Genomic DNA, 26,801 nt, shown 5'->3' on the forward strand with positions numbered 1-26,801 from the left:
TAAAAAGTATGTAAATAAAAAATTGTTTTGCATACTTTTACTATGTATACTGACACTGCAGACATTTTCCAGATTGGTTTATATTTTCGCATTTATTTTTTTTATATTGCACTTTGTGAAATATAAATTCTAAATCCACTAAGGATGTCACCTGTACTTGGCCTGGTTCATTTGACATAGATAGTGTCTCACTGACTCCTGACCGTAGATTAGGGTAATAATATTATCATTGGCAGAGATATAAGAAGCCATTCTGGCTCCATTTCCTCGTGAAGAAAATGATGATGGAGGTAGGAGAGGTGTGCAGTCCCGTGAAAGGCAGTCCCCGGGACTTAAGTTGTAATCGCAATTATTTCTGAAAAACGTGTTTAGGATCCCTGCATAATGTATAAGGTGCGGCCTGCGTTTCTACACCGGGGGAATGAAAGATTCATGAGAAGCAGAGATGCGCTTCTTGCCAGCACCCCAGAGGGACCAGGCCTGAGCAGGGACAGCTCGGGCCACTGGGGTGGGGGGGGAGGTCCGGTACCACCTGGGGGGAGATTCTCAGTTTCTCTTGCATCATTCCTAGCAACGCTCAGTCTCCTTTTAGAGCCTGCAGCTGCCTCAGCGTTGCATGCAAATGACGACTGCAGGCTGACCTCCCTTAGCGACGGTGGGAACAGCAGCGCCGGCCTCCCGTCCCGCTAATGAGAGAGTCTGCGGTGGCACGGCCGCATTTAGGGGAGGCCAGGCTTCCCGTCGCACTGTCCTTCAGCGTGAGGATGAGTGTGGCAGATGGTTACTGGTACAGAGCTACTCCCATTACTGTCCAGCTTACATGAGACACTTTCTGTGTAATTACAGGCAGAGAGGAGTGGGAATGAGGGGGATAGATGGGGGGGGGGGGGTTGGCATCGCAAAGGAAAACGCTCCCTACATAAACCCGCAATGTGTTTTTTTTAATGGCCAGGCTTCATGGTTTTTAAATGGAACGGTAAAGCAAACAGAGATCCATAAACAGAAAGAGGAGTAAAATGCGATTGTGTAGATAGACCTGAAAATGAACGCGGCTGTTTGGTATTCAAAGCTGCATGCAGGTGAGAGGTGGGGGGGGGGGTATTCTGGATATTCTGTCTCCCATCCATACGCAGATAATGAGGAAATTATTCGGATTTGCTCCCCCCTCCGCCGATAAGAGCGTCTGTGAGTATAGAAGAACAGCCACAGCGGAGTAATGACACCATCCGACAGGGCGCTCCTCGGCCCTCTCGATCCGGTGAGGGGGTGTTGCCCTCCGCTTCCCCCCCAGGGAGAAACTATGCATTAGCAAGATAAACTTAGTCTCGGGGGGGCTCAAGCACTTGTTCACTGGTCAGACCGGTTAGCCAATCAGAACTTCTGCCATCCTCTTTTATCTCTTGCAATCTCTAGCGCTTCCTCGTTCCTGTAACCGTTCCCGTTCGGCTCCCTGCTCCCCCAGCTGTTTGCGATGCGGCATGGAGCAGGTATGGTAATCGCCCCGGCCGGTCCTGAGGGCGCCGGTCTTTGCGTGAGGTCGCACATCCGCATCGCCGGGGCGGACTCTCCGCAGCTGAGATCCGTCTCTCCTTCTCTCACGTACACACTTGCACACGCTGCAGAACATGCGACCGGCACCCGGCGCAGAACTCGCCGCAGCTCTCAGGCAGCTAGGTAAGTCGGTGGCAGCGCCAGGTGATTGATGGCCCGGTTTCCACGCTGCTCTCCTGGCGCCGTGCCGTCGCTAAAGACAGATGATTGGCTCCGCCCGTCGCCCATGCTTCATTAATTCGGCCCCCGGCGCTCTGTCACTTATCGGGACGAGATCAGTGGACCCCGCTCCATTATCTGTCATTCGCAAGCTTCTCATGCCACAGATGGGACGCCCTGAACACCCTCCCCGAAATCCAGGGGAGGGTGTTGGGGGAGGGGAGGGCCTGTCCGGCCCTGCATCACCTACTCCTCCAGACAGAGCCCATATACCACCTGGGCAGCCGCTGTAGAGGTGGAAAGTGGCAGGCTGGTGTCGCCCCCTTGCTGCCAAGTGAGAACGAGGCGCGTCTCCTTGGAACCCAGCGGGATTCCGGAACACCTGCCGTCGCCATTGGAGACGGATGTGGATGTTGCTGTTTTCTGCCACCTTTGTTGTCACGCTGTTATAGCGCCGCCATTCCAAATTTGTTTGCCAGCTGCATGGGTGGGTGGGGGGGGGACATAGCAACACAAAGACACCCACAAATTGCTGCATGGAACCCTGGGAAATCCACACCTTTCGGCAGTGCGGCCCCCTTCTTTCGCCTGTAACCGCGACTTACAACACAGTAGGTTTTTGACCAGAGGGGCGGGGAAGGCATGTCGGTGTGTGTGCAGGAGGGGGTTCCTTTCTGCCGCAGTCCTGTCATAAATCATGCTGACCTAGAGAGAGAGAGAGAGAGGGGGGGGGGGGCGTCTCAGCTGCCGGCTGCAGAGCCCCCCTTCCGCCCCGCCGTTCCGATTGAGTTCACCGACTCCGAGCAGAACTCGGAATGTGCTGTCGGAGAGCAGAATCACACACCGCCTCGACTCGCTGGAGTCGCGGGGGTCGCTTTGGTAACCGCGTCAGGCCTCTTCCTCTCCTCCTCGCAGCTAACCATTGCTCCCGACCTCGTTGGGGCTAATCCTGCCATTATTTACATGACCCCCCAGGGACGTCAGGGAGTGGGGCAGGACACAGCAGCAGAAATACCGAGCTGCGGATCCACAAAGACGGAAGATGGCGGATTTCACACTCCTCTCCCCCTGAAGTGCTTCTCGTGTGACTTTGAATTGTCTGGCTCTTAAGTAATTTGGACACTGATTCACTTTTTAACCAGGGTGTTCTGCCCTTAATTATCACTAATTCCAGCAGTGTGCGCAGTGTGGTGGCGTCCCGGGTAGCAATGTTGTCTCATACCTTCAGGGTCAAGGGTTCGATTTCCACGTTCTCTGTATATGTGTGGATGTTCTCCCCGTGGCTCTCCTGTTTCTTATAGGTACTCCACAAACATTAAGCGACTTTGTGCCCCTAAATCGCCCCCGGGGAGCAACCTGAGTGTGTGTGTTTATTGTGGTAGCCTGGCATGCCGTCCAGGATGTCCCATGCTCACCCTAAGCTTACTGGGATAGACATGAGGCTGTCTGTGACCCAGTACTGGTAGATTAATGGAAAAGGGGGTACCAGCTGTTTTGGGACTGGAAGCACTGGTGTAATGTGGGAAAGATCTGTCTGTAGGACAGACTCCTGCCCAACTGGGAACAGCACTGACAACCATGAGACACTAGGGGGGCTAGGTTGTGGTCCCACCCTGCTGGAGCACATTACACACTTAGGGATCAAAAGGCCCAAGCAGGTCCAATAGCCCCAGATTCTGAGGTCTTTTCTTACCGGCCTCGCTACCCTCCTGGTCCAGCCTCGTCAGCGCTCATTACCGAAAGTGCTGCCATTTTAGATTCTCATGCTAATCCGGTCGGTACCAAAAGCCCACTTCCAGCTCCAGGGTTGATCCAGGGTTTCCTTCGTGTGGGAATGTCGCCGGTGTTCCAGGAGTGATGGGGAAATGAGAAGCCTTATTGGGATCCATTATCAGTTGTTACCTGAGTGTGAGCTTTCTGATGACGGAGTAGCGAGGATCACATGACTCCCAGATTGGGTAGATACCTTTTTTCCAGGAAACTACTTTCTCCCTACTTCTGCATTAGGTCACACTTCTGCCTAACCCCCTAAAACATACATTACATCACGTACTTTTAACTCTCGTGATGAATGAGCTTCCTGTCCTGGTGTCTGGCTGTATACTGGCACTGAAATCGGCGTTTGATCTGGTAAAATTCTGGAATTTACCGTTCCCTGCCCGCTCATTCACGCGTGGTGTGTGCACCTGTGTAACCCCTTCTACACACCCGTGTAACCCCTTCTACACACCCGTGTAACCCCTTCTACACCTGTGTAACCCCTTCTACACACCCGTGTAACCCCTTCTACACACCCGTGTAACCCCTTCTACACCCGTGTAACCCCTTCTACACACCTGTGTAACCCCTTCTACACCTGTGTCAGACGGTGGTTTGCATCAACTCCCTGCTCACTCCCCCTCCTACAGGTTTAACTTCATTTGAGAAGAAGGTCCTGCCTGCTTTCTTAAGCCATTGTTCAGTGGGCTCTTGTGTTCCGTCGCCTCCTTAAGTCATTAAAGAGGAACTCTGGGATGTAAGCGATGACCTTTGGCGTCTGTCTGCCCCCTCCAGCAGCCCTGCTCCTCCCTGGCCAATCACAATTCGCAGGGATATTAGTGACAAACATGGCCAGCATTAACTTTACATGCACTACCCCGAAATCTCTTCAGAGGTGATGCAGGCTGCTTGCTAACTGTCATTGGGGGGGGGGGGGGGGGTTGTACATAATTTCCTGTAAAGTGCTCATACTTCAGCCTCTGTCTCTAGAACCTCCAATCCTCAGCTATAAACAGACTGATGGGTCTTTAGCTGCAATCTAAGCGAAACATTCTTGCAACAAAGGTCACAGCAAATCTAAAATCCTGCTGAGCTCCCCCATACGATTTCAAAGCACATGCTGCCACTGTTCCAGAACTATCCGGGGTTCTGCACTGCGTTCAAGTGCAAGTCCGCCCCCCCCCCCCCCCCCCCCAGCAGAACCCTCACAACTGAAAAATACTGAACAGATCTCTCCAGTGAGGGGGATGGTTCTGCAGAAGGCTATGCTTCCTCTCCTGCAGGAACGGCTGGGCCCTAATGCCTATGCACATCCAGCCCTGTGTACCGTGATTTCACTGCTGGCCAGGAAATTCATCGCTCCAGAGTGATATCGATTTTTCGTCTCCCTGTGATGTTCCCCTCGGTGGAACTTCATCGGAACGCATCACAGTGATAGCATCATACGAAATGACGTTTGGGTTTTCTTAGGTCCCAGCTTACAAACGCAGGAAAATAACATGAGGTGTGATTCTGACTGGTTTAAACCCGGAGGCTGGAGATGCTGCAGGCTCAGAGTGCCCCCCGCCCACGTAGGAGGACGCCCCCCTCCCACGGAGAAGCAGACGGCAGCAACGCCTTCACCTGTGTAGAGATGCAGTTAGGATTGCCGTGCAGCTGAATGAAAGGAGGTGGAAATCACACCAAAAGGCGTGTATGTGGATCCGAGAGTACTCATGAACTACCTTAGTTGTACGACTTTTATGATGAGATAGCGGCATGCAAGTGTATTCAGTAGCCCATAAGTCACCCCCTAGCACCTGGCAAACTCTGAGTGCCACTGCGGGGGGTCCCGGGGGCACCAGAGGCGGGCAGCTCTGCCAGACACGCTACCGCACATGGCGGCGAAACGGTCGCACGGGAAGGCGACGCCGAGTCAGTCGCAGCACGGACCTGCGGAAAGGTACTGCGGCGTCTTTCATCAAGGCACAAAGAGCTCCATTATCTGTAGACATCTCCAGTGGCAAATATCCTTTAATGAACCCTGAAAGCCAATCCAGAAGCAAGCATCCCCCAGCCCTCAATAAACAGACACAAAGTAATATGTGTGTGACTGTATGGAGTCAGATTAGCAGATGTAATAACACACATCTATGTTTGAAGAAGGGAATCTTCCATGTCAGCTGCTTCTGACACAGGGTAAATAAGAAACCTACAGCCTGTCCTCTGTATAATATCAGACTGATATTTGAAGAAGGTATATTTATGAAGATGAAATATATTTAATCTAAATAAATGGCTTGTATAGCTATATACATCTTTTGTTCCTCTGTCACTGGATGACTTAGCTAGGTATCACATAGAGCAGCCTGCTGTGACTTCAGCATATTTCTTTAGAAGGCTGTGTGATCAGGGGAGGTTATTACTGCTTATCAGCTAAGCTATTATTTATTAGGAAAAGCTTTTAAAGCAACTTAATGTTGAAAAGCTATGTTTTCAATGATGCTTTGAGTCACGGCGCTAACAAGCAGGAAGGTATTTACTTTTAATAGATTGCTGTAAAAAAAAAATGCGCAGTAATGGAGCAAAAACGTAACGAGACAAGATAAGGCAACGAGGAGCACGCGTTTCCTACGGTAATCACAGGTTTACAGCCGCGCGGTTAATGCTTGTGTCGGCCGCGGGTCGTTTTCTCGCTGTTGCTGTATAAAACGGAAGCTCTGCTCTGTGCTCTGGACTGGGTCCATCTCTTTGGGGTCCGGGCCATTTCTCCGTAGTGTGCCAGATGCTGTCGGTGTCTCGGTCACCCACGATGTTTCATCCCCGTTTTGTAAGGTGCGCCTCCCTGTGTCGTCTTCGGCGACGGGATCGCTGTGAAGGACACTGACCTTTTTGCTCGTCCTCAATGGCTGGTCTGTCAGACCGGGATAATGGCAGCAGAGGCCACAGATGTTGAAGAGAATCACATCCCTCGATCCATCTTCCAGGAAGACAGACTGAGATCCATCTCAGGCAGCACAGGGTAGGGGTAGTCTGGATGGCAGGCCCATCCCTCACAGGCCAGTCCCTCACAGGCCCGTCCTTCACAGGCCAGTCCCTCACAGGCCCGTCCCTCACAGCCCAGTCCCTCACAGGCCCGTCCCTCACAGGCCAGTCCCTCACAGGCCAGTCCCTCACAGGCCCGTCCCTCACAGGCCCGTCCCTTTGTTTGCATTTATCCATTTGCAGACCTACATAAGAACATAAGAACTATACAAAGGAGAGGAGGCCATTTGGCCCATGAAGCTCGTTTGGGGAGAACTCAACTAATAGCTCAGAGTTGTTAAAATCTTATCTAACTCTGATTTAAAGGAACCCAGGGTTTTATCTTGCACTACATGAACTGGAAGACTATTCCATACTCTAACTACACGCTGTGTAAAGAAGTGCTTCCTCAAATTCATTTTAAAATGTTCTCCCGCTAATTTCCACCCATGGCCACGAGTTCTAATATTTAAACTAATATTGAAGTAGCCATTTGGCTGGAACAGCATCCAGACCTGTTAGAATCTTATATACCTGGATCATGTCCCTCCTTTGCTTTAGGCTGAACAGATTCAGCTCAGCTAACATCTCATCATAAGACATTCCTCTAAGACCAGGAGTCATTCTCGTAGCCCTACGTTGCTCCCTTTCCAAGGCAGCAATGTCCTTTTTAAGGTATGGTGACCGAACCTGTACACAGTATTCTAGGTGGGGTCTTACCCACGAATAGAATAATCTTAGCATCACCTCCCTTGACTTAAACTCCACACACCTAGAGATGTAACCCAACATCCTATTGGTCTTTTTAATTGCTTCCCCACACTGGTGAGAGAGACATGGAAGCATCAACATACACACCGAGATCTTTCTCATAATCAACTACCTTTATTTCAGTGGAACCCATTAAATATCAGTACTTTCTGCTCCCTGCATGGATTACCTTACATTTATCTACGTTAAATTTCATCTGCCAGGTATCAGCCCAGTCACTAATTAAATCACGATCTCGTTGTAGCCTCTGTGCTGCTAGTTCGGTATCTGCTACACCACCCACCTTGGTGTCGTCTGCAAATTTAACCAGTTTACAGTATGTATGTACATCATTAATGTAAATTAGGAACAATAGTGGTCCTAAAATTGAACCTTGCGGTACCCCACTATGAACGCAGGCCCACTGTGATATTGTGCCTCTAATAACTACTCACTGCTTCCTGTCTGTTAATCAGTTTTCGATCCAAGCTGCTACAGTTCCTAAAATCCCTGCAGCTTTGAGCTTTAGCAGGAGCCGTTTGTGGGAGGCAACATCAAAGGCCTTCTGGAAATCTAAGTAGATCACATCGTTGACCTTTTTGCGATCACCTGATGTCAAGCTCTGAAATACTGGAAAGGAAACTGATCAGGGGCTATTTTTAATATTAGGCCACAGTGACATTGGTCATGAGCAGCCTCACTGCAGGTGTGAGGGTCAGGCCAATGCAAGGTTGAGCTCCTCGTGGCCCAAATGTAGACCAGCTCCTCCACCTGCCCCTTCACCCTCTGGGAACTAGGAGCTGGTGCTTGCAGTTATCCATGGCCTGGCTACAATGTGGTTTTGTGTTCTGGGTCAGCAGAGAAAAGCCAGCCAGAATAGCTTAGACCTTTTTCATTATCATTTCCTTGCAATCCATACTAGGCCATGTACACTTACACAGCATGCCCCTCTACTGTGCCGGCCTAGTACACTTAAATGGACGGACCACTCAGGGTAGCTCAAAAACTGCTGCCCCATAATCCCCTATGTCATTGTTTCGATACACTAACCTTCTCAACCAATGTATTATGGGTAGGTCTAAAAGAGCAGCAACTCTTCTGTGAGTTTGAATAAAAAGTAGGGGCTGGGTGAGGGGGGTTGGCAACTTTAAAATTTGAGGAATCTTTTAAAGTCATGTTTGCTAAAGTACCCTTTCTCCAGGTCCAGGAGAGGTCCACTCATATCGTTCTAAGGCAAAGGATTCTGGGATACCATCTGTGCTTTTAATTGATTTTGCCCTCAAGCTAGATTAAAAAAAATGAAAATGTGTACCATCTGAAGGAGGAAGCAAGCTGTTTCACGTACAAGAAGGAGACCCATAACCTCTGTCTTTCCAGATTGCCTGTGGTTAACTATCGGCAAACATAAATTTTTCATTTAATCCAGTACTGGGTAGCCTGCACAGATTAACGTACAGAAAAGCTAGGATATCCATGTTTTCTTTGTTTGTCTTTGTTTTGTTTCCCTCTGTTGGGTCTTGGAAATCCACCAGAGAAGGCTTAGCCATTTCCCCTCTGAATCAGAGGTTTTAAAGGTGCAGATATTTCTCATGCACCCGCCCCCGGAATGAATTAAGATGTAAATAATCGCTGCCATTGTTTATGCACAGCCGGAACAAATCGATACCCTCGTTAGGGCTGTAAGAGTCTTTAATATCTCTGGCTTTCATGCTTCTAGAAGGGTGTGTGGTTTCCTGTCTGCTGTGAACATAAAAGCCACCAGGGCAGGAGAGCAACGGCCGCGGTGATGGCCGATATACGGGCCCCCGGCGAATGTTTGTACCACGTTTCTCGTCTGTCATCCGCAGATATCGACGACTGCCAGTCAAATCCGTGTCAGAACGGAGGCACCTGCATCGACGAGATTGACTCCTTCGTCTGCTTGTGCCTGCCCAGCTACGGAGGGGCCACATGTGAGAAAGGTAAGCAGGGGGTGAGAGTCGCCCGCGGGCACATTCTATTTATATGGCAGACACTTTTATCCAAAGTGACATATATTGTTTTTGGAGAAATCGGGGTCTGGAGCAACTGGGAGTTAAAGGCATTCAGGGGAGACAAAAGGGTGGGGCAGTTTGGATGATTCCAAGAGCCCCTGAGTGACAGAGGCACGTGTAGCCAAACCCTTCATTATGTTATAATGAATAATAAAGTGTTTTTGATTAGATATATTAGCTATAACTCCTTTAACAGTCCTACTACATCTCGGTGATAAAATGGCTTGCACTCGCTACGTCAGTTTCATTTAGTCCCGCCTTGAAAGTTGGCTGAGCCAATGAATACAAGTGTGGGTGGGGTTACATATGTTGCCCCGCCCCATGTGTGGCCTGGCCCCATTCCCCAGACTGCAGCTGGGTGCACTTGGCTTGTTTGCAGCTCATGTCCCCCCAGCCTGACCGGTGAAGCTACGGGTCCGGCCCCCATTTTTCTCCATGGCCGTCTGTCGCACTTCCTGTTCCCTCAGCCCAGTCTGACCCGCGAGGTCATCTCTCCCGCACCATGGTGACAGGATAAGGTGACAATGACAAATGCTCCACCACCAAAACGGGGCAGACTGCAATATGAAGGAGGTGATCTTTGGGGTACATCCTCCAATGCGAGGCTTCACCTGCCTTCAGCGAATCTTCTGTGTCTGCTGACATGCTTGCAAATGCCGGGAATTAAATATTGGTTTGAATGAACGAATGGCTGCATATTTATAGTTGGAAAGGTTGTATGAAAATTATCCAAATATATTACATCACCAAAAGTATGGAGGTACCCTTGTTAATGGAATTGCCTAATTAAGCTACACCCATTGCTGACTCAGTTGTAAAAATAAGCACATAGTCACAGGATCTCCTGCGGCAGTCATGAGCAGCAGAGAGTCGTTGTACAGAGAAGGTTAGTGATGTTCCTCTTGGCCACATCACAGGAGGCCATCTACCCAACGTGTCATTTCACCACATTTCTGGTCAACCACAAAAGAAGTGCTTGTGAAGGTCAAAACATCTGGGAGCAGGTCCAGTTGTGCAGTGGTGGGTCACACAAATTCACAGGAAGGGACCCGATCTCCCAACATTGACACCCAACATGAATGATAGCAGATCCCACCAACAAAGATTCAACATCTAATGGGAAGCCTTCCCAGAAGATTGGAGGCTATTTTAGCGACAATGAGCTGACCAGCTTCATATTAATACCCTTTGTTTCAGAATGAGATGTTGGAAATGCTGGTGTCTGCATAATTTTGGTCATTTAGTGTATATTTTACAGTGTTTGTTTCTTGTAAGATGGCTCATAGCATGATCTGACATCTGCCGGCCAACAGATCAGACCTCTATCTCCGGTTGTTTCAGTGTTAGGCTTCTCATTGTGCAAAGCCCTGTGGTGTAGTTTGTTCATCAGGGAATCCCCGTCAAACAACGGCTACACGCTAGCTGGTCAATAAATTCGTTTATGCAGTTCCGCGCCGTTCCCGCGGGGGCTGGATGCTTCCTTTGTTTCTACCAGCTTAGTATTTTTTGAACGCCTGCCCAGAACACACAGAGATGCCCTGATGTCCGATTGACGTTCATTTCATTGTGTGACGTCCAGGTTTCAGAATGTGTCTCGAACCCGCTTCCCGCTGCAAATATCCGTGCTCTGTACCACCGAGATCCTTCTGAATCCCTCTTAGTTTCACGCCATAAACCATTCTGAAGCAAAGACGCCCAGTTCCACACAAAATACGAGCGCTGCGGATCTCCCCCCCACCCGAAAACCCCAAAACAGTGTTTTGAAAGACCAGTTTTGAACTTGGCAATTAAATCTAAATCTTTCCCCTCCTCAGAAGAACATTGTGCCCCCCCGCAAATCCACCACACCCTTTGTGTGCTCTTCTCCTAAATTACCACCCTGGAGTGGTGCAGCAGAGAGATCATGTGGCAAACAAGGGCAAGTTCTCTTTATATATATATATCAATGCCAGCAAGCCTCTGTCCTTTGGCTGACCCTTGGCACTAACTGAGCTAAAGTGCCGTGCAATGAAAGCCATCAAGATCACCACAGCTGATTCTTAGGGGGTCTAGATCAGCTTCCCTGGGCCTGTATCTGGCAGACTGAACCCTGGGGTGAGGGACCACCCTGCTGTTTGACAGGGCGAGGTGGGTCCCAGCATGGGCTGCAGTTATCTTGCGTATACAGGGATTTTGGGTGCTCCCGCACACTTTTGGGGTTATGGGCCTTGCTTAAGCACCCAATGTTTTAAATCACTGCCAATTATGGGATTTGAACCAGCAACCTCCCACTCACAGACAGGGTCCTAACCCGCTGAGCCACCCACCACCTCGAATGGATTTAAATGATCCGCATTGACTTTTCCCGCTAAGACTTCAGACGCTTGGCTTCTCTATCCATATGGGGTCACGCAGCATTTCCCACAACCACTTCAGTAAGGAAGAAACCCCCACCCTTACGTAACGCACTCGCGCACCTGTTTCTCCCTCAGGGCTCCTAATGAGGGCTGAGCCGCTGCATAAATTAGTGACCCCCCTATGTGCTTGTCAGTGATAGTGTTGCGTCGCCGGGTGACTTTGGTACGGCTTGAGGAGACGACACCGGCTGAGAGTGTGGGGGGGAGGCGGACCTGGCGGGAGGTCGGGGGGGCCCTCCTCTGGGCAGACAGCCCTGCCGCTCGGGTTAGTGGGCCCAGTTCCTGGCCTGGCACCTCGGTTCCTGGCCTGGCACCTACCCCAGACGCCTTTAGCTTGGCAGGACTCTCCCACTGCCTCCTTGGGGCTGCAATACTGTCGACCCTGTCAGCTCAAATCGGCCTTAACGAGCAGTGCGCCATTTCAATCAGGAAGGAGACGAGGCTCCCGGTGCGGATGCCAACCCCCCACCTCCTCTGTCACCTCCCCCCCTCTCTCCTTTCCTCTATCAGTTACAGGTGGCCTTTGTTCTCAGTCAGACATCTGCCACCACAGTGCACGTCTTTCCTCCTTTCCACTGTAGAAGGTTGCGGAAAAGGAATCGGGGAGGGGGGGGTTTCCTAGGCAATGAGACGGGCAAGGCAGACAAACCCATTAGTCATAAATAATCCTTTCTGATTGGATTTTCTGCCATGTCTACCAAAGTCTGTGTCCTTGCCACAAATGAGTAACAGACCCATATTTTTGCCTCCCTAAATGAATTCAAGAAATGTGATATTCTGGTCACTGATTTATTCAACAGCAGAGAGATTAATTATTGGCAGTGCGAAGATGTCATCTCAGAGATCCCGTGGAAATGAGGTCTGAAAAGTACAGAAAATATATAAATTAAAACTGCATCTTGCTATGTATTAAATGAGCCAGTTATGTACTTGTTAAAAAAATGTTTACTTCTCCTCAAATTCAACCTTTACAAAAAGCTGCACCAAGCATCCATCTTCTGAATACTTATCGAGTGCTGGGTCGCAAAAAGCCTGTGGCTCTTGGATGTGAAGGAGCCTCGGATGAAAATAAGAGGCGATTAGAGTCATTCCGAGGATGGGGGGGGGTTTGCTTCTCTGCCAATCATCCTCACTGCCCCAACGTGTCTCAATTGCTCGGGTCTGTCCTGCACACTTGCTCTCTGTAAACATTGACAGCTTGAGTAGCTTATGAAGGGCTGGATGTGAGTGTGAGCGCCATGGTAACTGGAATGTTATTGTTTAAACCTCCCCGCCCACTCAGACAGCGCAAGTCTATCCCCACACAGACACCGTGAATGAGTAGGATTTTTGGCTGTGGGTGCGCTTTCCCATGGTGCACCGTGCCGCCATCTTGGCTCAGGGCCAGAGCTTGGACAGCGGCAAGCATGCAGAAGATCGTAGCTTGTAGGTTGACGTCCCACTCAGGAGCCCCACTGCTTATGACCTTGAAGAGGGCACTGAAGGTCATTTCACACCGATCCCGGCAGGAATTTGTGAGATATTCAGATGCAAATTTGATGGACCAAAAACGCTCGCACCAAACAACTGATCAAGAGAAGCTGGCAGCACCGAAAGAAGTGGCCAAACTACCAACAAGCCCTGGAAGAACATGTGAAAAGAAAAAGGCAAATATATTGAATACATCAAATTTTTTAAATGCTTAAACTTTACAGAGTCCGTTTCAGACAGTCAAAAAGAGCTTTGTATGCATCACTATATTATCAGTTAACTACAGGAGTGCAGTCCAGAAAGCCGGTTTGCACAGTGCTTCTGCATCAGCAAAATTAATATTAAGAACATAGCGGCAACATCACCTATAATCAGTTAATTAAATACAGGAATAGAGAAAACAGAGCTTATTGATTTTTTTAACTGGGTTTTTATTAGATATTGATAGTATAGGAATAGGTCTATAAATCAAGCAAAAAACAAATTAATAAATCACTTAGAGTCTATTATAATCCAATAGGCATATTGCAAAACCTTAGAAAATAACCAACATTAACACAAACAAGCAGAACAGCTGCAGACAGCCTAACATGGCCCTTGTCATCCAATAAGACGGAGTAGTACAGATGCTTTCGATCTGCATTTTGAGAAGCATTTTTGAGAAGTTGCCCAGACACTATAGGAAAATGGAATGATCAATCCACGGGCAAATGCCCACCCCCCATTTGGCGGTTATAACTTATCGTCAGGGTTGGACCTGCACTGAGTATCCCTATCTGCAACACCGACCTTGGATCGAAAAAAAAGGCTGTGCCATCACCCATCATTACAGGCTAGTGCTGGAAACCAAACGGAGGGCTTCCTTCCTGTTAAAAAATAAACTGATCCAAAGTGTAGAAACGGACATCCTGTTGGTCGTTTGTTTTATTAATGTATATGAAACCTGCAGAAGTCGAGCTCCGTCCAAATAAAAAAAAAAAAGGCAGGTCACCATAACGAAAATTTGCCTAGCTTTGTGTAGCCTTGTGGTGCATCACAGTCTCTTTGCATACACTGCGGGATGGGAATTGTGTGTGTGTGTGTTGATTAGCTTTATATTAGATTGTTTTTTGTAACCTGATTTTGTGACATTGTGGGGACCATGTTATTCAGGTCCCCACAACGATCTGTGAATGCAACCAAAAAAGTAAAAATGCCAAAAGTCTCGTATTTTGTTTGGTTACTTATGGTTAAGTTTAGAGCTGGGTAAGGGTTAAGGTCGTCATGTTGGGATTAGAGTTTTCCCCATAGAAATTAATGGGGAGTCCCCACAAAGGTATAATTACAAACCTGTGTGTGTGTGTGTGTGTGTGTTACATGTAGCCAGACTTTGGCGTGTCTGTGCCTGTGATCAGCTCGTCTGCTCAGCTCTACGGCGCCCCCCAGTGCACTCCAGATTTTTGCCTAATAAATATCAGCAATTTAACAGCACCGTCTGTTCCCTCCAAGGACAAAGGGGGAGGGGAGCCCTAAGAAACCCTGACGGATATGAGACCCGCAGTCGGTTGCTGGCTGGCACATTATAGCTGGTGGCTGCCCTGTTCTGTATCTGATGGGACCCCCCTATGCCCCCCGAGTTCGATTCCATGCTTGATGTACATCTCCGCCACCCACCGCGCCGTGCAGAGAGGTGGGAAATTGCTGTGAAGCACCCAGGAGCGTGTATGCCCGTTGACAGGCGTCACCCATGACAACCCGCCCCCCCCGTCAATCACACACCCCCGCGTTTCCCTGGCCTCAGCGTGGTGGACGGGGAGGGGTATGTTAAACGGCAATTCCCCCCAAATACAACATTACCCTAAGCACCAGATGATTTTATACATATTCATAGGAAATCAGGGAAAACACACATGAAAGCCTCCCCCCTCTCCAAAATCACTGGGGGGGCGGCTCTTTTAATCTGTCGTTCAGGCAGAAGGTTAACTGGAGTGTAGCCGGTGCGTGGACCGGCTGCCGCGGGCTGTGATCTGTGGGTCAGCCGGTGCCCGTTTCCACAGTGAGGTGTGGTGCCCGCCCCCCATCTGCGGCCAGTCCGCACCCCCTCGGGGTGTGTGTGTGTGTGTGGGGGGGGGGGGGGCTGTCACCAGCGGCTTCCCTCATCTGCCTTAAAGCCCCTTTGCAGATGCTGGAGGCTCAGAGTGCACAGCGGGCGTCTCGGCGCAGAGCGGGCAGGGCGGGGAGAAACCCCAACATCCCATTGGTGGGCAGATCTGAACATCCCATTGGCCGGCAGGCCGCCTCCCATTCTCCCAGCATACCCCAGCTTCTCTCCTGACTGGCAGCTCCTGGGCAGCGTCTCTGCTCTCCTACCGCTTCCACGCCTCTCATCCTCCACCGCTGATCGCTTCCCTCCTCCATCTTTCCCTGCTGCTTCACTCTGGCTCGCCACGTCTCTCTCTCTCTCTCTCTCTCTGCCCTTCATCCACACCAGCGCCCCCCCCCCCCTCCTTCTCCTCACGCTTAGCGAAGGCCCCAGCTGGCCCAGTTTGCACTGGCCAATTTATTTGTGTCGCTTCAGATTTTCGGGGCGCGAGGAAAGCTCCAGTTTGGCCAGATAGCGGATGAGGAGCGTGGCTGCGCCCGCAGATAACGGGCCCCCCACCCCAAGGAGTGTGTGTGTGCGGCAGGGGGGGGGTACTCCACTGGCTCTGAGACTCATCTCAGATGCACCAGGATGCTAGAGGGGGGGTGGGCTCTGTTTGACGGGGCTTAATTAGCGCCGTAGCAGAGCGGCGGGTGCCATTGCGGCGGATTGTTGTCATTTGAGCGGATTAAAATACGCCTCGTACAGTAAAGCTCCCTCTCATCATTCCGGCGGAGTCATACGTCCGAGGGAAGCGACATTGCAGTACATGGGCGCATGGTCCGGGTAGGGAGCAGGATCTAGGTGTACCCATAACCCCTCTCCCCCTTCACAGACACAGAGGGCTGCGAACACAACTGGAGGAAGTTCCACGGCCACTGTTACCGCGCCTTCAGCCACCGGCACACCTGGGAGGATGCCGAGAAGGACTGCCGGGAACACCGCAGCCACCTGGTCAGCATCCACTCGCCGGAAGAGCAGGACTTCGTCAACGGTGAGCCGCCTGCAGGGGGCGCCATAGCGCACCGCGCGCCACCACTGCCTGGAACCCGGCCAAGGAGAGCGCAGAGGCGACCGCTGCTAAGCGAGGCCACAAATCTCCATTGTCTTCACGGGAATCAGTTGCCGGCGGTGCTAACAGGAGACGGCTCGTTTAACTAAGAGTGAGACAAATTAGCCCAGGAAGAACACTGTCCCTGTAACTTCCTCTCAGTTTAATACAAAGGAAAAACCACAGACTCTAAATAATCCTTAGGAATTGAAACAGGACTCCAAACATCTTTAAGAGGGTTTAAATCCCCCATCTTTTATCTGGCTCTTCTGCTTTCCACACATCTTCCTCTTATTGCCAGTTTTTTTATTTTTTCCCCCTCAAGGAAACCATGGAAATAAATTTCCCCATCTTGTGGTGTGTCACTGAGATGGCAGAAAGAGTCACATAAAAGCGTTTACAAAAAGCATGTCTTAACGGGTAACACGCAGGTGACCGCAGTGAAATTCAGGGGGACAGTCCTTCAGGTCTTGAAAAGCAGCTGAACATTTGTAAGAGTCCTTGTTTTTCTCCTGAATAAGTGTGTTTAATTGCCTTGAGAATGGCTGTCTTCTCCCCTGCGATAAGTGAACCAGTGCCATTAGGCAGATTAATTTGCCCCATAATGATGTTAATTGTTTACATGCTGGTTGCGATTCAATTTAACTCCATGCAAAAGTCACACAAATGCCTTATAAAGATGGAAGGCAGTTTTATTTGTCTTTGCAAAATGTATAACTTATGATGGCAAAGACTTGATATAATGGCAGATATCGGACAAGCTGTAAACGATTCGCATTTAATGACTCGAGTGCATTGAATGACGCATGTAAGAATGCTGATTCATTTAATTTTTTTAGCGCATTGTTTCCAAAGTTCAGTCGCATTATTTAAAGCTTGTAATACTTTATATTCATATTCAAAAAGATCAAATGCAGGTTTTGTGATTCAAACCAAAGGGGGTAGTTCAGTCGCTGACCTCGTTCGTAGCTAGTTTCTCGATTCGCGTTCAGGAGCAGATGAAAGGCCGACACCCTCATCCCTCTACACTGTTCATGCTCTAAGCGTTAATGCTTTCCCAGCATGCACTTTCACACCCTCGCCGGCTGAGACAGCTTTGAACTCCCCTGCCCTAGCCTACAGCCGTCTTGACGTGACAGCCTTCCCTGTGACCTTTGACCTCCCCTCCTCACCGACATCTCTCGTCTCCCACAGACCTGAGCCACGAGAACACCTGGATTGGCCTGAACGACCGCACCGTGGAGGACGACTTCCAGTGGACAGACAACATGGCTCTGGTACGTCCACGCTGCCTCCTGCAGGACACGACGCAGCCCCTATCCTCGCCTCTAGATGGCGTGACGTGTTTTGCCAAGACTGGCTGGTCAGAACCCCCTAAGGTGACTCACTCGGCATGGCAGATCGGTGCAAGAGCTCTTTAGAGCTTCAGCGCATCTTAAACAAGTGAGTTTTCAGCATTTGAGTGCTTCTCAGTGTCGTCCTCCGGCCTCCCACAGCTCTGTTCCACCCATATAGGCCGGATTTTACATGTCAGCTGATTATAAAACCCTAGATAATCTGTCTCAAGCTTGCGGCTGCTGGAACAAAACCAAACGGGGTGCCGGAGGGGGGACTGAGCATAATCTAGGCAGTGTTACTCCTAAGTTAGCCGTAAGCTCCTCTACTCATCATTTAGGGATTTAGCAGCTGCTACTGGCCTAGACCACTTACAGGGGCTACAGTACATGAGGCTCTCGCTCATATACACCAACACAGCCAGACTCAGGCCTGTGATATTGTGGTCTGAGTCCCAGGCCCTCATCCTCCACGTTAATTACCGGCACGTACGCATCTTCTCTGCGCAGCAATACGAGAACTGGAGGGAGAACCAGCCGGACAACTTCTTTGCGGGTGGCGAGGACTGCGTGGTGATGATCGCCCACGAAAATGGGAAGTGGAACGACGTGCCCTGTAACTACAACCTGCCCTATATCTGCAAGAAGGGCACAGGTGAGGATCTGCGGGGGGGTAGCAAGCTCCAGTTACTCCCGGTTGTGTTACACATCTCCACAGCACCTGCCCCGGGTCACGTCTGCCAGAGGTAGAGAGCCGAGAAGCGGCATAAACAGATCGGACCTCAAAACGAGTTGGAGGTGCCATTTTCTTTCTGATAAGTGCTTTTATTTCCGGAGCATGAAACGCAGCTTGCCTCTGAGGGGCAGTAGAGAGTAGCACAGCGTTAGAGAATGAGAACCGTCTTGGGCCCAGCCTTTTCGAGCTGTGTCTGTGAGCCTCCTTCTGTAAGCCTAGGTGGCAAGGATTCTCACAGGAAGCCCCTTTCGCTCCTATGACCGTAAAAGAATCGGCAAAACATCCACCTTCCGTTCAGTTAGCAGTTTTCATTTGTGTCATCACCTTCAGTGGCTCAGAAAGCTGTCTGCATCCAAGGTGTCTGGAGACGTTTAAGTTCTGTGTTCCACTGCTTATTTACTGGAAGGTCAGACGTAAGCATCTCTGCCAAGGATGACCCTCACATGGGGAGAACGACTCTGTAGTGCCACTGCGGGGGGGGGGCTCCTTCATCAGCTTGAGCCTTGGCGCAGGACTTGTTGGTGAGGAGAACTTCCTCGATAGGAACATCTGTCTGTCAGGGAGGGTCTCCCCTTGCTGGAGCCTGACTCCCACGGGGCAGCTTTCAGAGGAAGTGCCCCCCCCAGCCCCCCGCTGTACACTATACGCTGCTGTTAAGTCCTCCCCAGGAACATCTGTCTGAGAACCCAAACCGTCGCCACCTGTTACCGTTACACCCGCCCCCCCATGCTCCCGGCCCCTCTTCCCGTCTTCCTGATCACACCCCCTGTTACCGTTACACCCGCCCCCCCATGCTCCCGGCCCCTCTCCCCGTCTTCCTGATCACACCCCCTGTTACCGTTACACCCGCCCCCCCATGCTCCCGGCCCCTCTCCCCGTCTTCCTGATCACACCCCCTGCTACCGTTACACCCGCCCCCCCATGCTCCCGGCCCCTCTCCCCGTCTTCCTGATCACACCCCCTGCTACCGTTACACCCGCCCCCCCATGCTCCCGGCCCCTCTCCCCGTCTTCCTGATCACACCCCCTGTTGTCTTGACTCTGCCCCCAACACTTCCAGCTCTGCCTTCTGCCCTGGCACCAGCCAATCTCTGCGCCCTGAGCGGTATGGGCCGGAGTCTTGATTGGCCGGTCAGCAGGCCGGGCTGACTTCCAAACCTTTCTGCGTCCAGTGCGTCGCTCGGTCTGCCAGCCGGGCTTAATCGTCTGGCCTTCCAACACTGTGTTCAGAAACAGCAAGCCTGGTCGCTTGGACACCAGCCTGAGTCGTCGGGAGACTGATCGCTGATCCCTCTGCACGGCGACGGTTCACGACGGCCGCTTTGGTGTTCCTGTGCGCTTAAAAAAAGCGAGAAACATGAAGTTTTGATCCACTTGAACCAAAGATGTACAACTTAAGGAATCACAGTGATTCTGCTAAATATGTGAACGTAAATGATTTAAAAGAAATCACTTTCAGGTGCTGTAATCAACTAGGGAGTCCTGGAAAACGTAACTAAGATCAAATTAATCCTCTGACTTGCTCGTCTGGAGAGCTGAGTATAGACATTCGGAGCTTCTGCCAGACTAGCAGTCAGGAGCTGTTACAGTACAGTACAGAAAATGCTCTATACATTCTATAAGCCTTTGAGGTGAAACTCCATATTATATGCCTGATTCGGGAATCTTGAAGGATTTATAAAAATATCAGACAGACTGAGGTGAACACTGGGGTGACTCACGCTTGATTGGCGTCTCGGTCGTTCTCAGTGACACTTGCTGCTCTGTTGGTCGTCTGTCTCCATCTCTGCCGCTTCCATGTGAGGTAGCTGCCCCCCACAGAGGCCCTTAAGGTCTCCGCAGGGGTGGCAGCCAGTAGCTGTCAGCTCCTCCAACAAGCTTGGCACCTCCTCCAGATCAATCCTCTGCTAAATTCCTCCCATTCGACATCTTTGTGGGGGGGGAGGTCAAATTTACGATTAATTTGATTGTAAATGTGGCATGAAATGTGACTGCAGGATTAATGGCGTTGGGCTCCTGCCCTGATTGGAAAAGGAGGCGGAGTTTCTGCTCTGAGGCCGCTAAAGGTTTGCAACTCGCCGCCCTGGGGACCAATCAGCTATTGCGGAATCCATGATTATCCAGCACGGAACGGACAGCCTTGCCACACAAAGGCTCCCAGGACTCAGTCTTTCATATAGCATTAATTTGTCATTACCAAGAGCGCCCTCTAGGGTGAGGAATGGGAACAGCAGACAAGACCTGACACCCCTTACACTCCATTTATTAATTGTGGTAAATTATATATAATTTGGGGTTGTCTGGACCTGGAAATTTAGTGATGTACTGGGACTACGGATGAGATTTTAAACTAGGGGGCAGGAGTCCCACCTCCCTGCTGGGTCACTGGAGTAAAACCTTACATACAGCCCCCTCCCCAACACGCCACCTTAATTACTTAATTACTCAATCGTTTTCATTTTTCGATTCATATGAATAATCTGCATATTAAAATCACAGCTCTTTTGAATCAACACTTTGATACTGCAGTTAAAAGGAAGGACATTTCTAAAAATAGTACTGATTAAAAATTAACTGGGAGTTGTGGACTGGTTAAGTCTGAGCATTGGAATGGAATGGAGAGGTGTGTATTCTCAGGCCGGGTCGGGTCGGATCCGGCTGGCAGTTTCCATGAGCACCTGTGGTTGATCCTTTGTGCACATGCATAGAGAATTAACGTGAGCACAGCGTGAGCACTTGTGTCCCCCCCCGAAGACTGAGGTGCTGTTTGGGTCATCTGGAGAATCGGGGAGGTGGGCAGTGTATGCTGTGTGCTGTCGGCCCAGTTCTGCCAGGCCCATTTGACCGGGTCAGATCTGCTATGATGTATATAAGACCTTAACATCAGAAAGGGCTTCTCACTGTTCAATGGTTTAATGTATATATAGACCGTAGTTTCAGCACATTGCGAAACGGCTTTTTCCAAATCCTCCTTACCACTTACACAGAGAAACATTTTCTGTGTTCTGGTCTAAACTAGTCCTAAGGTAGTTTCTATTAATAGCTTTATTTTTTTAATCAGTGCCAGCAGTAACGAAGTTACCGGTAATCTAATTCTAGGTAATCTAATTCCGGCACACCCACGCATCAGAGCACGGCTGCAGACAGCCCACTGACATGCCGCATGAAGCCATTAATGGGGCATGACTCCTGTTCTCCCTTCCCCAGTGCTGTGCGGAGCGCCCCCTTCTGTGGACAATGCATTCCTGATTGGCCGGAAGCGGTCCCACTACGACATCCACTCGGTGGTGCGTTACCAGTGCGCCGACGGCTTCCTCCAGCGCCACGTGCCCACGGCCAAGTGCCGCGCCAATGGGAAGTGGGACCGGCCCAAGATCATCTGCACAAAGCGTGAGTGGACACCCGGGGGAGGGGGGGGGGGGGCACTGTGCTCTCTTACGTGGCTGAATGTAGCACTGGAGATATTCAGGTTAAGTGCCTTTCTCAGGAATGAAACCGCAGTGCCCTTCCTGGATCAGAACCACAAGACTTCACTGTCACCATACCTGTCCTTAACCACTACGCCACCTGCCTGTGATTTAGACCATAACAGTATGTTGTTGTTTTTTTTTTTTTGCAATTATCATCAGATGTTTTACCCCTGAAGACAGAGTACAAGGTCTTCACAGCACTCTCATCTGGGGAACCTTCTGGTCCCAAGTCCAGCTTCCAGACACTTCCTGGGAACGTACTTAGCAACTGATTTCCATAACCATCTACTAAAGGGTTACAGTAGGCCTGTAACCTACCCCAGTGTGCACCCTGGATGGGACACCAGTCCGTCGCAGGAAACACACTCATATGCACTAAGGACGATATATGGAGACCTGTTCATCAGATACAACAACAACAAATTTATTTTTGTATAGCGCGTTTTCACAACATTACATTGTCTCAGAGCGCTTTACAGCATCCAAGCGCTTTACAGCATCAAAGTGCTTTACGGCATCCAAGCGTTTTACAGCATCCAAGCGCTTTACAGCATCCAAGCCTCCCATCCTGGTGGTGTTGGACCCCATTGTTACTCAGCAAACCACCGTTTTCATTATCGCAGAAGCCACAATAGCGCTGTAGTCCTTTTTCCTCTGCAAATTACATACAATGGAGCTGTAAGTTTACTGTACTTTTCTGCAGTACGTGCAGAAAAAAGTTGCGATGACTGCAGCTGGTATATACAGAGATCTTGGATGAGAAGCAGTTACAAAGCAGTGAAGTGACGTGGGTCCCCAACAGGACGTGCTTCGGAGGCCCGTTTTATAAAGCCGACTCTCAGGACAAAGTGCTTAGTGGCGAAAACTATTTCAGTGCTTTAATTCAGATCATTGCCGCTCTAATCATGAGCGGCTTACTGGCCATCAGGGTGAGTTACAGTAAGTGCCAGTAAAGATGACAGTAAAACTCTGACAGTGTGGGGAACTCCTCGGCCCTGTGGATTGCATTAGGGACCTGGACATGTCTCAGGGACGGAACGGGTCTCACTGCGCAGGTGCTGCGATGGACGGCAAGCTGAGAGCCGACGTCTCCAGCACAGCAGGGCACAGTTTGGCGGTACAACCTGCAGAGGTAGAAAGTTCAGGGCCAGAAAGTAAAAATCCCGACCAAGGGTTTGCTTCAATCGGCCAGTTGAGTGTACAATGTCACAGTTACGGACTACTCAACTGGTTGGTTGAAACAAAATCGTGGTCTGGATTTTTACTTTCTGAACACTCATGGGAGTTTTACTTGCACAAACATGTTCTGAGGGCAGAACGAAAAAATGATTGGTTCAGAGAGATAGCCAATCAGATTGTAGAGGAAGTGGGTCCACGCAACTAGTGAAGGCGGACCACCCAATCAGATGTCTCGGTCTCACCTCCTGGTCCATCTCTGACAGCTTGTCATGAGCTGCATGGGTTCTGGAGGCCCTCAGCCAGCAAGGAACGGTGCCGAGGGGCTAAGTCAACCACGGCACCTTGGTTTGCTGCCTCGAGAGCGCCATCAGCAGATCCTGTCAGGGAGTGCACCAGCTTGATATGCTGAGCCCAAACCCAACAACGAGGAACGGAAAGTCACCACCCAGGTCTCACGCTTCCGGGCCCGTTCCCCTCCGATTGGCTCCCATTACCCCCGACACGGGCCACAGAAAACCAAGGCTGCCTCATTGAGCAGCACCAGACATAAAAACCACCTTGATCAACATGGTACAAGACTTTAAAACAACTCGAACTACCACTGGGGGATTGTGAGAAAGAGCAAAACAAAGAAGTACAATCAAGGCGAGCTGGGACCGAGGCTGGATGCTCGCTAACAGCTGTTCGTCTTGTAAACTCCTTCTTCATCCGTCGTCTTTTTCAGCTCGGCGATCCCACCGCTACCGGCGCCATCACCACAAGTCCCGGCATGAGCGGCGGAAGCACAGGAAGCACGGCGCCGGCGGTCACCACGGCGACGAGGACGGCCGCGGTCACTATTAAGCGGAAGCGCCCTGAGCCTCAGCTTCTCGCCCTCCCCCCCCGGCCCCGCCCTTCGGGGTCAGGCTGCCGCTTCAGCTCGACCGGGAGGCTTGAGAGGCGACCGCCAGGCCTGCAGGGGACTATAGCAAGCCTTTCCTCCGCCCTCATCCTCATTTTCCCTCCCCCATTCCGTCTCAGACTTTAAAGAATCCGTCCCCTTTATCCTCTCGATTATTCCAGATCGTTCCTCCCTTTTTCTAAGGCCGCTGTTCGTCTTTAATATTCATTTTACGGTAGAGGATGGAATTTAGTAAACAACTAGTTGTAAATACTGTATCATTTTCAGAGGTGGAGCATTCAGATCCAGAAAGTATAAATCCAGACCAAGATTTTGTTCCAACCAGCCCGTTAAGTACCCTGTGAATGTGACTCTTTATGCTCAGCTGGTTGGTTGAAACGAAACCTTGGTCTGGATTTGTACTTCCGGGAGCTGAACTTTCCGCCCCTGATCCTTCTTCACACGTGCAGAGTGTCAGGCCAGGGAGCAGAGGCAGGTGTGCATTTGCATGCTTGTGGCCCTTTAGCACTGACTTTATTTCTTTCTGGACATCGGTGTGGCCCTTAAAGCGACGGTTTTTGCTTTGCTTATTTTAAAGATGGACGTCTCATCACGATTCACCCCAAAGGGTGTTTTTTTTGTATCTCATATCTCTTTTAAACCTTCCCTGTTTTCTTCAAGAAGAGTAGTGGTATGTACTAGATCTCTCTCAATTCGCTGTCGTATCTTTGCATCGCAAAGAGTAATATTCAGACACCAGTAAGAATGTGGATTAGTGAAAGTATCCAGTCGTTTAAGATCTTCAGCAGCAGTGTCGGGTCTATTCGCTTGGGTCCGGCTACGGGAATGAAGCGATCTCACGCATGGGAGACCTTTCACCGCATGGAAGGTGAAGGCAGTGTGGAGCAGAAGGATCGAGGGTGGAGCAGAGAGAGGGCAGTTGAGGGGGGGGCATGGGCACATGTATCTGAGATGTGGTGGGGGCCAGGGTCTGAGGGTCTACAGAAGGGCCATGTCGATTAAGGGTTCTGCCATGTGGGTGTTCACCGCTTCGGACGAGTAGAACTCGCATGGTTTGCGGAGGGTCAGATTTTGCGTGGCCTCTCCTGTGAAGCCTGTCTTCCTGATATCAAGCCGGAATTACCGGTTCAGCCCCTTTCCAAGCCATCCGGGGTCTTTCTGCTGCCTCTGCACCTCATGGAATAATGGGGAACCGGGCTGAATGTCTGCACAGTCAATCTTAATACAGCCCGTTCAATAATTTATACGCTGTATCTCCGCAGCATCTGTCACTCAGAGCAATAAGAGGCTGTTTCTACCTGCATTTCTGATACTTGTATTTCCCAGACTTTATATTGTGACATCACAATGGCCGCAGCGTGATTGATTCCAGCGGGGATACAATTCATCCGGCAGGCTTAGGTTCCACCTGTCAGTCATCACCACGGAAACGCTGCCGCCGAATAGAATTAGCCAGAAGGCGAATCGGGGGGCTTGCAGGGGCTTTGCAACCAGACCAGAGAGCGATTGATCTCTCAGGTGCAAATTTGGTGCGGATCTTCATAGGCAGATTGTTGGCAGATGACTCTGAGACGCATCGTTCCTATTAAAAATGACTCAATGTCCCTTATGCGCCCCCCACTCCCCACAACCCCCCTCCCACCACAGACTCCCCGGTTGCGGCCTCAAAAGGCAGACAAGCGGCCTCAGACGAGACAGCCTGATTGCAGACTCTGATTAGGAAGATGAAGCACTAAATAGGAGCCGCTCTTAGCCCCGGGGCGAGACTTCAAAAGCCAGCTGCGGCTTTCCTAGCGGCCTGGCTTTTCATCCCGCTCGCCGCGCCGCCATTCACAGCCCGTTTACGAGCCGCGAGAGAGCCAGCTCCTTAACGAGTCTGCTTTCCACGCTCACCGCCGTCTTCATCCCTTCCTTTATCGGCAGTGAGTGTCTCAGATGTGTCGGCGGGCGTGTGTTTCAGTGGTAAGACTGGATTTACGGCACAGCATCGCGGCAAGCGTAATTACCGACAGCGACGGGCGAGAGCCGTTGGCCTATTATGACCCTATAGGGGTTGATCCCTGCCCACACCATCGTAAAAATAAAAGATTAATGTTCGGAAGCACAAGATGAAGGAAACTTTTGTCCTGCTGTCGAGGCGACACAGGTGTGGGGAAATAGGACAGGGAAGCGGCGAGCGGTCAGAGGAACCCGGTGAGACACCATTCCCTCTGTTTAATATAGACTTTTCACGAGAACCACAGATCCATCAATGACTACAGCAGAGCTCCTTGTTTTTTTTTTGGGTTACAAATGTGATAGAGCCCGATGAGCTCGGCTCCCATGTGAGCTAACGGCTAAGTAAGCGGCAGGCTGAGCTGTGTCACCTGCCGCTGCAGCATGGATCGGCATCCCCGACAGCCCCCGGCTGGCGTGTGTGTGTGTGGGGGGGGGGTCGCTGCCGAGGGACATGTGGCTGTCACAAATCCGCAGGTTAACGGGTGCAGTGCTGTCTCTGTCATCCGTGCAGCCTTGTTGCTGCCGGAGATCCGTGTGGCATCCCTCTCCTCAGCGGTCACAGCGTGTGGAGGAGGCAGGAGAGCCATTCGGACCCAGAATGGCGGATAATCAAAACTGCAGCAAAACTGAACCTCGCACTGGGCACCCCCCCCCCACGCCAAGGCTCTGATCCGCTCTCCACCGCGCTCTCATTAGAAGCGGCCTTCTGTCCCAGCTGTGACTCAGACGACCAAAAGAAAAGCCCCAGAGAGGTGATGGTATCGGGGGGGTTTAAGGATCTCTGTAGGGTCTCCGATGAGACGGGCCGAGCCCAGAATTTAAGGGCCAATGACAGAGCACACGTGAACACAGCTCTCGTCTGCTGCACTAGAGGGGCGGGGCTTGGAGGTA

General features: G+C 50.6%; 1 protein-coding gene across 1 annotated transcript in view; it reads left to right on the top strand.

Moving 5' to 3' along the window:
- Positions 1-26,550, top strand: part of ncanb (neurocan b) — a 51,096-nt gene extending 24,546 nt beyond the window's left edge. The window contains exons 8-13 of the mRNA XM_072699923.1: positions 9,069-9,182; positions 16,078-16,236; positions 17,488-17,570; positions 18,138-18,282; positions 21,570-21,752; positions 23,736-26,550. Coding sequence (XP_072556024.1) covers positions 9,069-9,182; positions 16,078-16,236; positions 17,488-17,570; positions 18,138-18,282; positions 21,570-21,752; positions 23,736-23,854 — 803 coding nt within the window. The 3' untranslated portion in view covers positions 23,855-26,550. The remainder of the gene's footprint in view (positions 1-9,068; positions 9,183-16,077; positions 16,237-17,487; positions 17,571-18,137; positions 18,283-21,569; positions 21,753-23,735) is intronic.
- The last annotated feature ends 251 nt before the right edge of the window (positions 26,551-26,801 follow it).

Source organism: Paramormyrops kingsleyae, chromosome 15 (assembly GCF_048594095.1).
Source record: "Paramormyrops kingsleyae isolate MSU_618 chromosome 15, PKINGS_0.4, whole genome shotgun sequence".
NCBI classification, from domain to species: domain Eukaryota; kingdom Metazoa; phylum Chordata; class Actinopteri; order Osteoglossiformes; family Mormyridae; genus Paramormyrops; species Paramormyrops kingsleyae.